Source organism: Schistocerca cancellata, chromosome 10 (assembly GCF_023864275.1).
Source record: "Schistocerca cancellata isolate TAMUIC-IGC-003103 chromosome 10, iqSchCanc2.1, whole genome shotgun sequence".
Lineage (NCBI taxonomy): Eukaryota > Metazoa > Arthropoda > Insecta > Orthoptera > Acrididae > Schistocerca > Schistocerca cancellata.
Window position 1 is genome coordinate 58,473,504 of NC_064635.1, and position 14,412 is coordinate 58,487,915.

At 39.6% G+C, this 14,412-nt stretch overlaps 1 protein-coding gene across 1 annotated transcript in view; it reads right to left on the reverse strand.

The window, feature by feature from the left end:
* The window catches only part of LOC126106441 (protein PALS1-like), a 614,066-nt gene that overhangs the window by 5,108 nt on the left and 594,546 nt on the right, over positions 1-14,412 (reverse strand). Inside the window, exons 12-13 of the mRNA XM_049912721.1 lie at positions 12,832-13,145; positions 7,019-7,215 (exon numbers count right to left, since the gene is read on the reverse strand). Of these exons, the coding sequence (XP_049768678.1) occupies positions 7,033-7,215; positions 12,832-13,145 (497 nt within the window). The 3' untranslated portion in view covers positions 7,019-7,032. The remainder of the gene's footprint in view (positions 1-7,018; positions 7,216-12,831; positions 13,146-14,412) is intronic.

Below are 14,412 nucleotides of genomic sequence, written 5' to 3' on the forward strand. Positions count from 1 at the left end.
TAAACAAACATTTTTGAAGTTTTTGTTTGTTTATAAATTTGAGATGAGCTGTGGATCTACAACAGCTGTATGCGCCTGCACACACCAAAAAGACCTCCAGTGTTTCACAATGTAATTACAAACAAGGAAAGACAGAGAGAAATACTTTTATTTGTGGGCAACAGACACCATGCCATTTTACATTAGTCACTTTTAAAAATATGCCCTGTAAACGGTATCCTCCACTGATCACACATTGACAGAGCCTAAGTTGTCTGTAACTCTTAACGATATTTGCGGTAGAATGGCAGCCACTTCTTGGTGATTGTCTCCTGAAGTGCTTGCAGTGTTGCGGGGTGATATTTGTACACTCGGGCCTTTAAGTGTCCCCCCCCCCCCCCCGCCCCCCCCCAAAAAAAAAAAAAAATCGCAAGACGATAAATCAGGTGACCACGGGGGGGAGTGGGGCAGGTGATGTATCATTGCGAAAAGAGATGTCGAGGAAATGACTCAAAATTTGTAGAGGATGTCGAGAAGTGTGAGCTGCAGCTCCATCTCAGAACCAGACTTCTTACTCTTCCCGGTCCCCGACAAACTGGTTCAAATTCGATTTATTCCACCGTAAATTTGTCTCAATATTTGAGAGTTGCTTTTCTGAAACTTTACCCAAAAAAGCCATTACAAAGTCAAATAATCCATGGATTACTAAGGGAATTAAGATATGGTGTAACAGGAAGAGGGAAATACATGTACAGGCCAGAATAAGTCAGAATCTGACAGTACTTGCTTACTACAAAAGATATTGTAATATTTTAAGGAAAGTCATTAAGAAGTCAAGAAGCTTACGTGTTGTGACAGAAATTAATAATGTGGATAATAAGATTAAAACTACATGGAATATTGTCAAATGGGAGACGGGGCAGCCTGACAGTGCACAACAAACAATAGAAATAAAGCGAAATGATGATGACGTGAGAGAAAATTCACTAGTTGCAAGTATTTTTAAAAATCACTTTTTAAGTGTAGCAGCAAAAATAGGATTAAAGGGTTCAGCTGAAAAAGAAAAGAAAAGAATGTTTAAAATGTCATTCCCCAGGACTTTAGGCCTTTAGAAATAGCAACAACATCCCCCCACTGAAATTAAGGGAATTATAAATATATGTGGTGTTGATGGAATCTCTTAACAGAATTTTGAAGTGTTGTTCTAATTTAGTAAGTGGAGTCCTTAGTGATATATGTAATGCTTCACTAGCACAGGGAATTTTTCCAGAAAGACTGAAATACTTAATTCTCAAACCTCTTCATAAGAAAGGGGACAAGAGTGACTTAAATACTTATAGACCAGTCTCATTGCTGACTTCATTTTCTAAAATATCCGAAAAAGTTGTGTATTCAAGAGTAGTCTCACATTTAAGTGAAAATAATTTACTCAGCATCAAATAGTACAAGCCCTAAATAACAAATTATCGCCAGTTGGTATTTTTTGTGATCTTTCCAAGGCATTTGACTGAGTAGATCATGTTACACACTTAGAAAAACTCAGGTTTTATGGAATTGTAGGCTACACATACAGCTAGTTTGAATCACACTTAACAAACAGAAAGCAAAAAGTTGTGCTGAATAACTCCAATAATGTTGGGAGGGTGGTAAATTCTAGTGAATAGGGAGTTACCACAAAGGGAGTCCCACAGGGTTCAATTTTGGGTCCTCTGCTGTTTCTTATTCATGCGAATGACCTCTCACTTAACGTTCAGCAAGCAGAACTAGTACTTTTTGCAGATGACACAAGTGTTAAAATAAATCCCATTCCAGAAAAAGCAGCTGAAGATATTGTTAAGGATGTCTTTTAAAGAATTATTAAGTGGTAATTTTTTCCTGAGGGCATGCAGCTTTACTGTATGGATAAATGATGATGCCGTCCTTTTGGGTAAAATATTCCGGAGGTAAAATAGTCCCCCATTCGGATCTCCGGGCGGGGACTACTCAGGAGGACGTCGTTTGGTGTTCTACGGATCGGAGCGTGGAATGTCAGATCCCTTAATCAGGCAGGTAGGTTAGAAAATTTAAAAAGGTAAATGGATAGTTTATAGTTGGATATAGTGGGAATTAGTGAAGTTCAGTGGCAGGAGGAACAAGACTTCTGGTCAGGTGAATACGGGGTTATAAATACAAAATCTAATAGTGGTAATGCAGGAGTAGGTTTAATAATGAATAAAGCAATAGGAATGTGGGTAAGCTACTACAAACAGCATAGTGAACGCATTATTGTGGCCAAGATAGACACAAAGCCCACGCCTATGACAATAGTACAAGTCTATATGCCTACTAGCTCTGCAGATGACGAAGAAATTGAAGAAATGTATGATGAGACAAAAGAAATTATTCAGATAGTGAAGGGAGACGAAAATTTAATAGTCATGGATGACTGGAATTCAATAGTAGGAAAAGGAAGAGAAGGAAACGTAGTAGGTGAATATGGATTGGGGTTAAGAAATGAAAGAGGAAGCCGCCTGGTGGAATTTTGCACAGAGCACAACTTAATCATAGCTAACACTTGGTTCAAGAATCATAAAAGAAGGTTGTATACATGGAAGAAGCCTGGAGACACTAAAATGTATCAGATAGATTATATAATGGTAAGACAGAGATTTAGGAACCAGGTTTTAAATTGTAAGACATTTCCAGGGGCAGATGTGGACTCTGACCACAATCTATTGGTTATGAACTGCAGATTAAAACTGAAGAAACTGTACAAAGGTGGGAATTTAAGGAGATGGGACCTGGATAAACTGACTAAACCAGAGGTTGTACAGAGTTTCAGGGAGAGCATAAGGGAACAATTGACAAGAATGGAGGAAAGAAATACAGTAGAAGAAGAATGGGTAGCTTTGAGGGATGAAATAGTGACGGCAGCAGAGGATCAAGTAGGCAAAAATACGAGGGCTAGTAGAAATCCTTGGGTGACAGAAGAAATATTGAATTTAATTGACGAAAGGAGAAAATATAAAAATTCAGTAAATGAAGCTTGCAAAAAGGAATACAAACGTCTCAAAAATGAGATCGACAGGAAGTGCAAAATGGCTAAGCAGCCATGGCTAGAGGAAAAATGTAAGGATGTAGAGGCTTATCTCACGAGGGGTAAGACAGATACTGCCTACAGGAAAATTAAAGAGACCTTTGGAGAAAAGAGAACCACTTGTATGAATATCAAGAGCTCAGATGGAAACCAAGTTCTAAGCAAAGAAGGGAAAGCAGAAAGGTGGAAGGCGTATATAGAGGGTCTATACAAGGGCGATGTACTTGAGAGCAATGTTATAGAAATGCAAGAGGATGTAGATGAAGATGAAATGGGAGATATACTGCGTGAAGAGTGAAAGAGCACTGAAAGACCTAAGTCGAAACAAGGCCCCGGGAGTAGACAACATGCCATTAGAACTACTGACAGCCTTAGGAGAGCCAGTCCTGACAAAACTCTACCATCTGGTGAGCAAAATGTCTGAGACAGGGGAAATACCCTCAGACTTCAAGAAGAATATAATAATTCCAATCCCAAAGAAAGCAGGTGTGGACAGATGTGAAAATTACCGAACTATCAGTTTAATAAGTCACGGCTGCAAAATACTAACGCGAATTCTTTACAGACGAATGGATAAACTGGTAGAAGCCGACCTCGGGGAAGATCACTTTGGATTCTGTAGAAATATGGAAACATGTGAGGCAATACTGACCCTACGACTTATCTTAGAAGAAAGATTAAGGAAAGGCAAACCTACGTTTCTACCATTTGCAGACTTAGAGAAAGCTTTTGACAATGTTGACTGGAATACTCTCTTTCAAATTCTGAAGGTGGCAGGTGTAAAATACAGGGAGAAAAAGGCTATTTACAATTTGTACAGAAACCAGATGGCGGTTATAAGAGTTGAGGGACATGAAAGGGAAGCAGTGGTTGGGAAGGGAGTGAGACAGGGTTGTAGCTTCTCCCCGATATTGTTCAATCTGTATATTGAGCAAGCAGTAGAAGAAATAAAAGAAAAATTCAGAGTAGGTATTAAAATCCATGGAGAAGAAATAAAAACTTTAAGGTTCGCCGATGACATTGTAATTCTGTCAGAGACAGCAAAGGACTTGGAAGAGCAGTTGAACAGAATGGACAGTGTCTTGAAAGGAGGATATAAGATGAACATCAACAAAAGCAAAACGAGGATAATGGAATGTAGTAGAATTAAGTCGGGTGATGCTGAGGGAATTAGCTTGGGAAATGAGACACTTAAAGTAGTAAAGGAGTTTTGCTATTTGGGGAGCAAAATAACTGATGATGGTCGAAGTACAGAGGATATAAAATGCAGACTCGCAATGGCAAGGAAAGCGTTTCTGAAGAAGAGAATTTTGTTAACATCAAGTATAGATTTAAGTGTCAGGAAGTCATTTCTGAAAGTATTTGAATGGAGTGTAGCCATGTATGGAAGTGAAACATGGACGATAAATAGTTTGGACAAGAAGAGAATAGAAGCTTTCAAAATGTGGTGCTACAAAAGATTGCTGAAGATCAGATGGATAGATCACATAACTAATGAGGAGGTACTGAATAGAATTGGGGAGAAGAGGAGTTTGTGGCACAACTTGACTAGAAGAAGGGATCAGTTGGTAGGACATCTTCTGAGGCATCAAGGGATCACCAATTTAGTATTGGAGGGCAGATTGGAGGGTAAAAATCGTAGAGGGAGACCAAGAGATGAATACACTAAGCAGATTCAGAAGGATGTAGGCTGCAGTACGTACTGGTAAATGAAGAAGCTTGCACAGGATAGAGTAGCATGGAGAGGTGCATCAAACTAGTCTCACGACTGAAGACCACAATAACAACAACAGCAAGTGGTTCTCAGAAAATGCACTCTCCCTTAATTTTGTACAAGCTCACTATTGCAGTTCTGTACACAGAATAGAGTCATACCGACAACTGATGTAGCATATGAACAGGGCTCAGTTAACGGGGTAGATTTTTCGTAATTTTTGGGTGTTCACTTTGATGACAACTAGAATTGGAAGAAGCATATGACTGAGCTTCTCAAACAAGTTCAGCTTCTTTTGCTCTTCGCATAATCGCTAGTCTCGGTAATAAACAGATCAGCCTCCTAATGTACTTTGCATATTTCTACTCAATGGTGTCTTATGGAATAGTTTTATGGGGTAACTCACCAGTTAGGCATCAAGTATTGATTGCACAAAAGAGAGCAGTGAGAATAATTAGTGGTGTTCACCCACGGACGTCATGTAAGCACCTATTCAAGGTGTTATGTATTTTAAGTGCACCATCAGAGTACATATATTCGCAAATAAATTCGTTATAAGTAATACATCTCAATTCGCAAACAACGCTGATGTTCATACGTACAACACTAGAGGGAAAAATGACCTTTACTATCCATTATTGAAGCTGTCAGTTACTCAAAAAGGAGTACATTATTCAGCAACAAAAATGTTTGATCATTTGCCCAACAACATAATGTGTCTGGCAGGTAGCAGATCAAATTTTAAATCTAGCTTAAAATCATTTCTTTTGGACAATTCCTTCTATTCCATGGATGAGTTTGTTATTGTACCTCTAAATGTAGTTGCATGTGTAGAACTAAAAATTTCAGTAATATTAATGTCAGCACTATTCATGTGTGATATATCTTGCGAAAGCGCTGGCACGTCGATAGACACACAAACAAACACAAACATACACACAAAATTCTAGCTTTCGCAACCAACGGTTGCTTCGTCAGGAAAGAGGGAAGGAGAGGGAAAGACGAAAGGATGTGGGTTTTAAGGGAGAGGGTAAGGAGTCATTCCAATCCCGGGAGCGGAAAGACTTACCTTAGGGGGAAAAAAGGACGGGTATGCACTCGCGCACACACACACACATATCCATCCACACATATACAGACACAAGCAGACATATATCTCTGCACAGACAGCTATTGTAAACGGCATTTGCTGTGTACTGTTAAGTTTATCTACAATTATTTGTTCTTAGTCATTAAGGGTCTTTGTTTGTGTTATATTACAAGTAGTGTTGCAGACTTCCTTATTCAACTAGTCACAAAGATAAGTAAACTTTTTTAATTCATCTGTGTGACTTTGTTACTAATTTGTTGGAGTATTGTAGAACCTTCATTCTCCTATCCTGTTACCCAACCCTCGGGATAGCTGTTCGATAGTGGCAGTGAGAAATTGTCTTAGCGGTGTACTGCACAAGAAGCTGTTTCGAGAACTCACAAACTCGGCCTGCAGTAACAACAGGGGCAGCTCGGCCTCCACAGCAGTAGCGATGAGGCCTGTACAAAACTGGCAACGCAGGTTCACAAAAGTCTGTAGATTAATAAAGTAGAACGAAAACTGTGCACCTCGAAAATGAAAAGCAATTCTCGAAAATTATAAGTAGGACATCGAGTAAGATAAGACAGAAAGGGAAAGGGCGTCCACTAAGAAAAAATTTTTCTTTCCCATAAGTTGGCAGGATCTACTGACTGAAAAAATGTTCCCCATTATTCACAAGCCTGTGTAGTTTCATGTGCAGACCAGTGTTTGCAATCATAGTGCCAAGTGAAATGCTGACTGCACACTTTGATCATGAAAATTGTGCTGCTGAAAGATTGTTGCTATTGTAGTTCTTCAGTCAATTGCTTGACATGTAAATTTCAATGTTTTGCTCAAATGATATTCAATTTACATATTGCAGTTACATTACAGTGATGTTCTAGGCACTGATCTAAATAAATTATTATACGAAAAGTGGTTGTTATGTTACTAAAATGATAGGCACATATGTCATATTGGAGGGGGGAGGGGGGGGGGGGGGGAGGTTTTACAGCCACTAAGAAAGCGTGCCAACCCTCTCTTCAGACCCAAACCCTTATCTGTGCCTGTAGGAGTCTCAGGTGTGCTCAACAGAGAAGCAATCACCCAAAACTCACAAAGCTGACACGTTACAAGAAGAAACTATTTGTTTTTGCTTTTAACTGTCTGCCATTACATTCGACGGCTGTGACCGCACCTGGCAGCTCACGCTCAGGACCCCTTGACCCAGGCAGCGGGCACCCACTGCGGCTCCCGCTCCAGGCTGTTGATCTCGGAGAGCAGCTGCTGGAAGGCACGGTCCGTGTCGTTGTTGATGATGATCAAGTCGAACAGGTGGCCGTACTTGTCCTCCATTTCACGAGCTTTCTCAATTATGTCCTTCAGCTCCTCCTCCTGTATCAGAGGAAGCAACTATAAGTTAGTTTATTTATTTATTTATTTATTTACTTAATTTTTGTTCAGTTTGATACGTATATCAGCAGAAAATTACAGTCTGTCATAACAAATCTATAGACAGTCTATTAAAAATAAAAATGTCCTCTTGGAACTGTAAATTTCTAGAATGAAAATAATAATAATCACATACCTTAAACAAATTTACTTTGTATTGGAAAGGCAAAGATGTCAGCTTCTGTTGAAAACAAACATTTTAGCATTTCCCTTAAATGAATTGGGGAAAACTATGGAACCCCCCCCCCCCCCCGCCCCCCCCAAATTGAGATGGCCAGATCAGGTAAACAAACGTTGTACTTCCATTATAACTTTCAGGCTGAGAGGCTGTGGTCGATATATAAAGCCATTCTCGGATATGTAATTAATAATAATAATAAAAAGGGGTGTCATCAAAGCCTTGATGTACAGGGCTTATAGAACTTGTGAACTGGTTTATTTATGAGATGAGCTGATCGCGTATGGTGGAAGTAAAAAAATTTTTAAAAATGGCTACCCCAATAACAATGCGGCTTAAACACTCTACCAAACAGTAAGTTTTCCTCCCCTTTATTAAAAAGATCACTTACGGAAAGTGTTGACCAAGTATTGACTTAAAGGATCTGTAGACCAAGTAAGAAAATAAAAAAATGCTTAAGAATGGCAACCATTAGTGACTCCAGGCGTATATAAAATTGTTCGTAGTTGTGTACAAGTACACGTGGGAACTACAAAAAAAGTGTTAACATTGACTAAGCAGAACATATAAGGAACTACACTTGGGACATAGTGAATTGGCCGCTGCGGACAGCACCTTCTGAGAAGGAAACCGTGCAATAAAATTTGGTGAGACTGGCGTTTTAACAAAGACAATTCACAGTGATACACATATGCGTAGAGAGGCGTTAGAGATTGACAAATATCGTACTAATTTTAACAGAAAAGAATGAAATACAGATGTCAACCTTGCCAACCGTACAATGATCGAGCACAAATGTGCCACCCAGAGGTAATCACACAGTTGGCATCATGTGATGAATGTTGGTGCTCTCTGTACAGCTCTATAAATTTGGGGACCCTTTGAGCCCCTGATGCGGTTGCCACTTTACCTCAGAAAATATCTCCCACAGTTGGAAATAAAAGAAACATCACAGAATAGTTTTACATCAATCTCGGTCTTTTAGGCCAGAATTTTCAACTGAATCAACACCAGCTCTGGAAGCCTTCAGTGAACAATTAAATCTTGTACTTCACCTCTTGTTGGAAGGAGGAGCTTATAAGCACTCAACACTGAGGCTATCAATGCTTTTCAGTTTTTATTAATAACACAGTTATAACAATACAACTGAATGGACCTAAAGTGCTCATGTAAGAACACCACTGTCTACTTTTCATTTGTTTCACTGAATTACAATTCCATTTGCTCAGAATTATTAACTAGCCATGAACAAACTGTTTCTACTGGTACGCAGGATATATGAGAGAGGGGAAATACTTCCACACTTCCAAAAGAATGTAATACTTCCAGTAACAAAGAACTTGGATGCTGATAGGTGCAAACATTAGAGAATCATCTTTTTAATAAGTAATGGCTGCAAAACACTGACAGTAATTATTTACAGACGAATGGGATGACCAGCAGAGGCTGACCTGGGGGAGTATCAGTTTTGATTCCAGAGATAGGCAGAAATAGGTGACACAATATTGTCCCTACAACTTTTCTCTGAAGATTGCCTTACTTTAGACCAACTAACATGTATAGCATTAGTGTTGATGGTGCTATTGACTGTAATATACTCTCTGAAATTCAAAAGTCAGCAGGGATAAAATGTGGAGGGACAAATTCTTATCTATAAGTTTGTCAGAAACTAGATGGCAGTTAACAGTAATGAAGTGTTGTAGTCAAGCAAAATCAGGTAATGCTGAGGGAGTTTGATTACCAACGAGACACTAGAGACAGTTGGTGAGTTTTTTTGGTCGGTGTGCAGAGCAAGTGACGATGGCTGAAGAGGAGGGGATATCAAACACATATTGGCAATAAAAAAAAAACTCAAAGTATTTATTTGGAGTGAAGCTTAATATGGAAATAAAACATGGACAACAATCAGTACAGACAAGAAGAGGAGAGAATAGAGTAGAAGCTTTTGTGACATGGTGGCACAGAAGAATGCTATGTGTGTGATGCTAAGTCAGAAAAGTTATGATTATGTACTGCATATAATTGGGGAGAAAAGGGAATTATGGCACCTCCTTGTTGTTGTTGTTGTTGTGGTTGTGGTCTTCAGTCCTGAGACTGGCTTGATGCAGATCTCCATTCTAGTCTATCCTGTGCAAGCTTCTTTAACTCCCAGTACCTACTGCAGCCTACATCCTTCTGAATCTGCTTAGTGTATTCATCTCTTGGTCTCCCTCTATGATTTTTACCCTCCACGCTGCCCTCCAATACTAAATTGGTGATCCCTCGATGTCTCAGAACATGCCCTACCAACTGATCCCTTCTTCTTGTCAAGTTGTGCCTCAAACTCCTCTTCTCCCCAATTCTATTCAATACCTCCTCATTAGTTACGTGATCTACCCATCTAATCTTCAGCATTCTTCTGTAGCACCACATTTCAAAAGCTTCTATTCTCTTCTTGTCTAAACTATTTATCGTCCACGTTTCACTTCCATACATGGTTACACTCCATACAAATAGTTTCAGAAACGGCTTCCTGACATTTAAATCTATACTCGATGTTAACAATGTTCTCTTCTTCAGAAACGCTTTCCTTGCCACTGCCAGTCTACATTTTATATCCTCTCCACTTCGACCATCATCAGTTATTTTGCTCCCCAGATAGCAAAAGTACTTCACTACTTTAAGTGTCTCATTTCCTAATCTAATTCCCTCAGCATCACCTGACTTAATTTGACTACATTCCATTATCCTCGTTTTGCTTTTGTTGATGTTCATCTTATACCCTTCTTTCAAGACACCATCCATTCCGTTCAACTGCTCTTCCAAGTCCTTTGCTGTCTCTGACAGAATTACAATGTCATCGGCGAACCTCAAAGTCTTTATTTCTTCTCCATGGATTTTAATACTTTCTCCAAACTTTTCTTTTGTTTCCTTTATTGCTTGCTCAATATACAGATTGAATAACATTGGGGATAGGCTACAACCCTGTCTCACTCCCTTCCCAACCACCGCTTCCCTTTCATGTCCCTCGACTCTTTTAACTGCCACCTGGTTTCTGTACAAATTGTAAATAGTCTTTTGCTCCCTGTATTTTACCCCTGCCACCTTCAGAATTTGAAAGAGAGTATTCCAGTCAACATTGTCAAAAGCTTTCTCTAAGTCTACAAATGCTAGAAATGCAGGTTTGCCTTTCCTTAATCTTTCTTCTAAGATAAGTCGTAAGGTCAGTATTGCCTCACATGTTCCAACATTTCTATGGAATCAAAACTGATCTTCTCCGAGGTCGGCTTCTATCAGTTTTTCCATTCGTCTGTAAAGAATTCATGTTAGTATTTTGCAGCGGTGACTTATTAAACTGTCAACACCTGCTTTCTTTGGGATTGGAATTATTATATTCTTCCTGAAGTCTGAGGGTACTTTGCCTGTCTCATACATCTTGCTCACCAGATGGTAGAGTTTTGTCAGGGCTGCCCCTCCCAAGGCTGTAAGTAGTTCTAATGGAATGTTGTCTTCTACCGGGGCCTTGTTTCGACTTAGGTCTTTCAGTGCTCTGTCAAACTCTTCATGCAGTATCGTATCTCCCATTTCATCTTCATCTACATCCTCTTCCATTTCCATAATATTCTCCTCAAGTACATCGCCCTTGTATAGACCCTCTATATACTCCTTCCACCTTTCTGCTTTCCCTTCTTTGCTTAGAACTTGGTTTCCATCTGAGCTCTTGATATTCATGCAAGTGGTTCTCCTTACTCCAAAGGTCTCTAATTTTCCTGTAGGCAGTATCTATCTTACCCCTAGTGAGATAAGCCTCTACATCCTTACATTTGTCCTCTAGCCATCCCTGCTTAGCCATTTTGCACTTCCTGTCGATCTCATTTTTGAAACGTTTGTATTCCTTTTTGCCTGCTTCATTTACTGCATTTTTATATTTTCTCCTTTCATCAATTAAATTACATATTTCTTCCGTTACCCAAGGGTTTCTCGTAGCCCTTGTCTTTTTACCTATTTGATCCTCTGCTGCCTTCACTACTTCATCCCTCAAAGCTACCCATTCTTCTTCTACTGTATTTCTTTCCCCCATTCCTGTCAATTGTTCCCTTATGCTCTACCGGAAACCCTGTACAACCTCTGTTCCCATCGCATTAAATTCCCACCTTTTTGCAGTTTCTTCAGCGTTAATCTACAGTTCATAAACAATAGACTGTGGTCAGAATCCACATCTGCCCCTGGAAATCTCTTACAATTTAAAACTTGGTTCCTAAATCTCTGTCTTACCATTATATAATCTATCTGATATCTTCTAGTATCTCCAGGATTCTTCCATGCACCTCCTTAGTAAGGAAAAATGGATATGTTGATAGAACCCTTCCTGTAGTGTCAGTGAATAGTTAAAATTGGTAAGTGTAAGAGTAAAACTTTTAGGGGTATACCAAGGCTGAATTACAGCAATCAGATTCATGTGGATGTAGGCTGAAGCAGTCACACATAGATGAAAAGACTCCCACTGGATAGAGTAGTAGTGTTTTTTTCCTGCTAGAAAATAAAAGTGTGAATACATTTTTAAACAGAGGCAGTATGTAACTAGTTTTAACACAGGCATTGCCTTATACAATATAAACGCTATCCCCAAATTAATTCAGGTACAATGAAAGATTGTAGCTTGTAGTGCAGAGGTTAATACACAAACCAGGAAAACGAATGTTTTAGTCAAAAGAGTTCATGGGTTTGGTTTCATGTCCAATACCACTTCTACTTCCTCAATTTTAAAGGCATACACGCCACAGCATTTACAGAACTAATGGCATAATTTGAGAGTTTGTAATTATTTCGATTATTGGGATAAGCAATCCACTACACCAGAAGCTCTGTAAGTTACATTTCAGTTTGTATTACACACTATACCCTCATTTGTCATGCTACCAAACTTTTTTTAAATTTATTGGTACTTTTGATTTTGAGGGAGAGAGACATGTTTTTACAGATCAGAACTGGTCATAAAATAAAGGAAAATTTTTGTGAGCAAAGATTGTTTTCATAGTTCAGCAAATTTTGAACACTGAATAGCCTTTTACTTCAATGTGAATAAGTCACATTTTATCGTATCTGTGATGATCACACAGTTGGAATGGCTTGACTAACAAAGGAGTTAAAAATACCCTTAATGGTAGTGCTCCTGCAGGCTTAAGTGAGGGAAATAAGCTCATAAACTGATGATCCCGTAATTGTAACGAGTGACGGTGTAAAATAATTAACGGAATTGTGTTCCCACTTTTTTCAGTTAAAGCTTCAACATTATTTTTACGATTAGTATCTTTCAATTTTTAGGACACAGTGCGAGAGAAATGGTGCACATCAGCATTACAGCCAAACAAGTCGAGTTGTGACTGCGACTTACACCCTACCTTGTACGCCTCGCCAGCGCGGGCCTTCTTCTGCCGCAGCTTCTCCAGGGAGGGCGGCGCGACGAACACCACGTAGGGTTTGAGGTCGGAAGCGCGCAGGATGCGCAGTGACTGTGGGTGCAGGTTCAGAACACACGTCTTCCCCGCGTCCACCACGGCACGGATGGCTGCCAGCGATGTCCCGTAGTACGCTCTCTCGTATTCGCCGTGCTCCACGAAACGACGCGCTAAGATGTCCGCTTCGAACTGTGCCCTCGAGATGAAATGGTAGTCTTGCCCGTCCACTTCACCCTCCTTGCGTGGTCGACTCGTGTCTGCGAGGAGTGAAAGAATCTTCGTCTCTCAAAATGGCATTTTCATGAAGAGAATTTTGTGTGACGTGTAAGCAGAGTTGTTTATTTCTTCTTATTGTTCTTACCTGCTTCCTGCTTAGTCTCCTTTTTTGTCTGTTTAAACTCACAAAGAGTTATTGTTCTGATCCCCATTTATCCCTCAGTGGAAATAAGTTTTTAAGTATCATTTTTGGAACTTTAATGTCTGGATCAGAAGACACTATTGCAATAATATCAGGATTGTAACAAAATTTGCATTAAACATTCAGGCTACTTACTCTATAACAATACTGGGTCACCCTTAACAAAACAACTTTGGCAATTTTCCTTCACAAACATGAGGATTGACATTTATTATCTTTTTGTAATGAACGTGGGTATCTGGCTAGATCATTCTTTGCTTCACAACAGACTACACAGGCATTCATCAAATTTCAGAACTGGACCCTCTGTTTATGCATCTTTTTAATTCCTTTTGCATTTGACATACACTGTAAGGATTATGAGGAAAATATAACTAATGCGAGGCTTGTATTGTAAGATTATGTTTACAATGTTAATGAACTGTGGATTAAATTAAGTATCCAAGGAAGATGAAAACCATATAAACTTTTTATATTTGTGTAAGCTTTCTCAGTTACGACAACAACATGCTTTTTCTTATCATTTTGACAGGGAGGGGTGGGGGTGGTAGGCTGCATGTGTTCATATAATTCTGTCAACAAAAGCTATTGTTTTGCTTGTTACCAAAGTTACAGATTACATGCAGAACCACCACATTAGGCATCACACAGTAGATTAGTGAACTGTTTCTACCACGGTAAGGTTCGTCAGTTTGGGGGAAGGGGACCAAACAGTGAGATCATCGGCCCCGTCGGAATAGGGAAGGAAGGGAAAGGAAGTCAGCCGTGCCCTTTTGAAGCAACCATCCCAACATTTGCCTGAAGCAATTCAGGGAAATCACGGAAAACCTAAATCGGGATGGCTGGACTCGGGTTAGATACTGTCTTCCTCCTAAATATGAGTGCAGTGTGCTAACCACTGCGCCACCTCACTTGATACCAGGGTAAGTTTTAAGTGGTAGTTGTAATGGATCAAGCATAGCCACACTGTAAACACAGCAGGACTAATGGGATTTGTTTATGGTCTGCTATGTCTCTTAGTTACCTACAGGGTGCCCAATGAAGAAGCAAGTGCAATGGTTCTGTGAAGTTCCAAATTCTGCAATTCAAATCCAGAGAGCCACAAA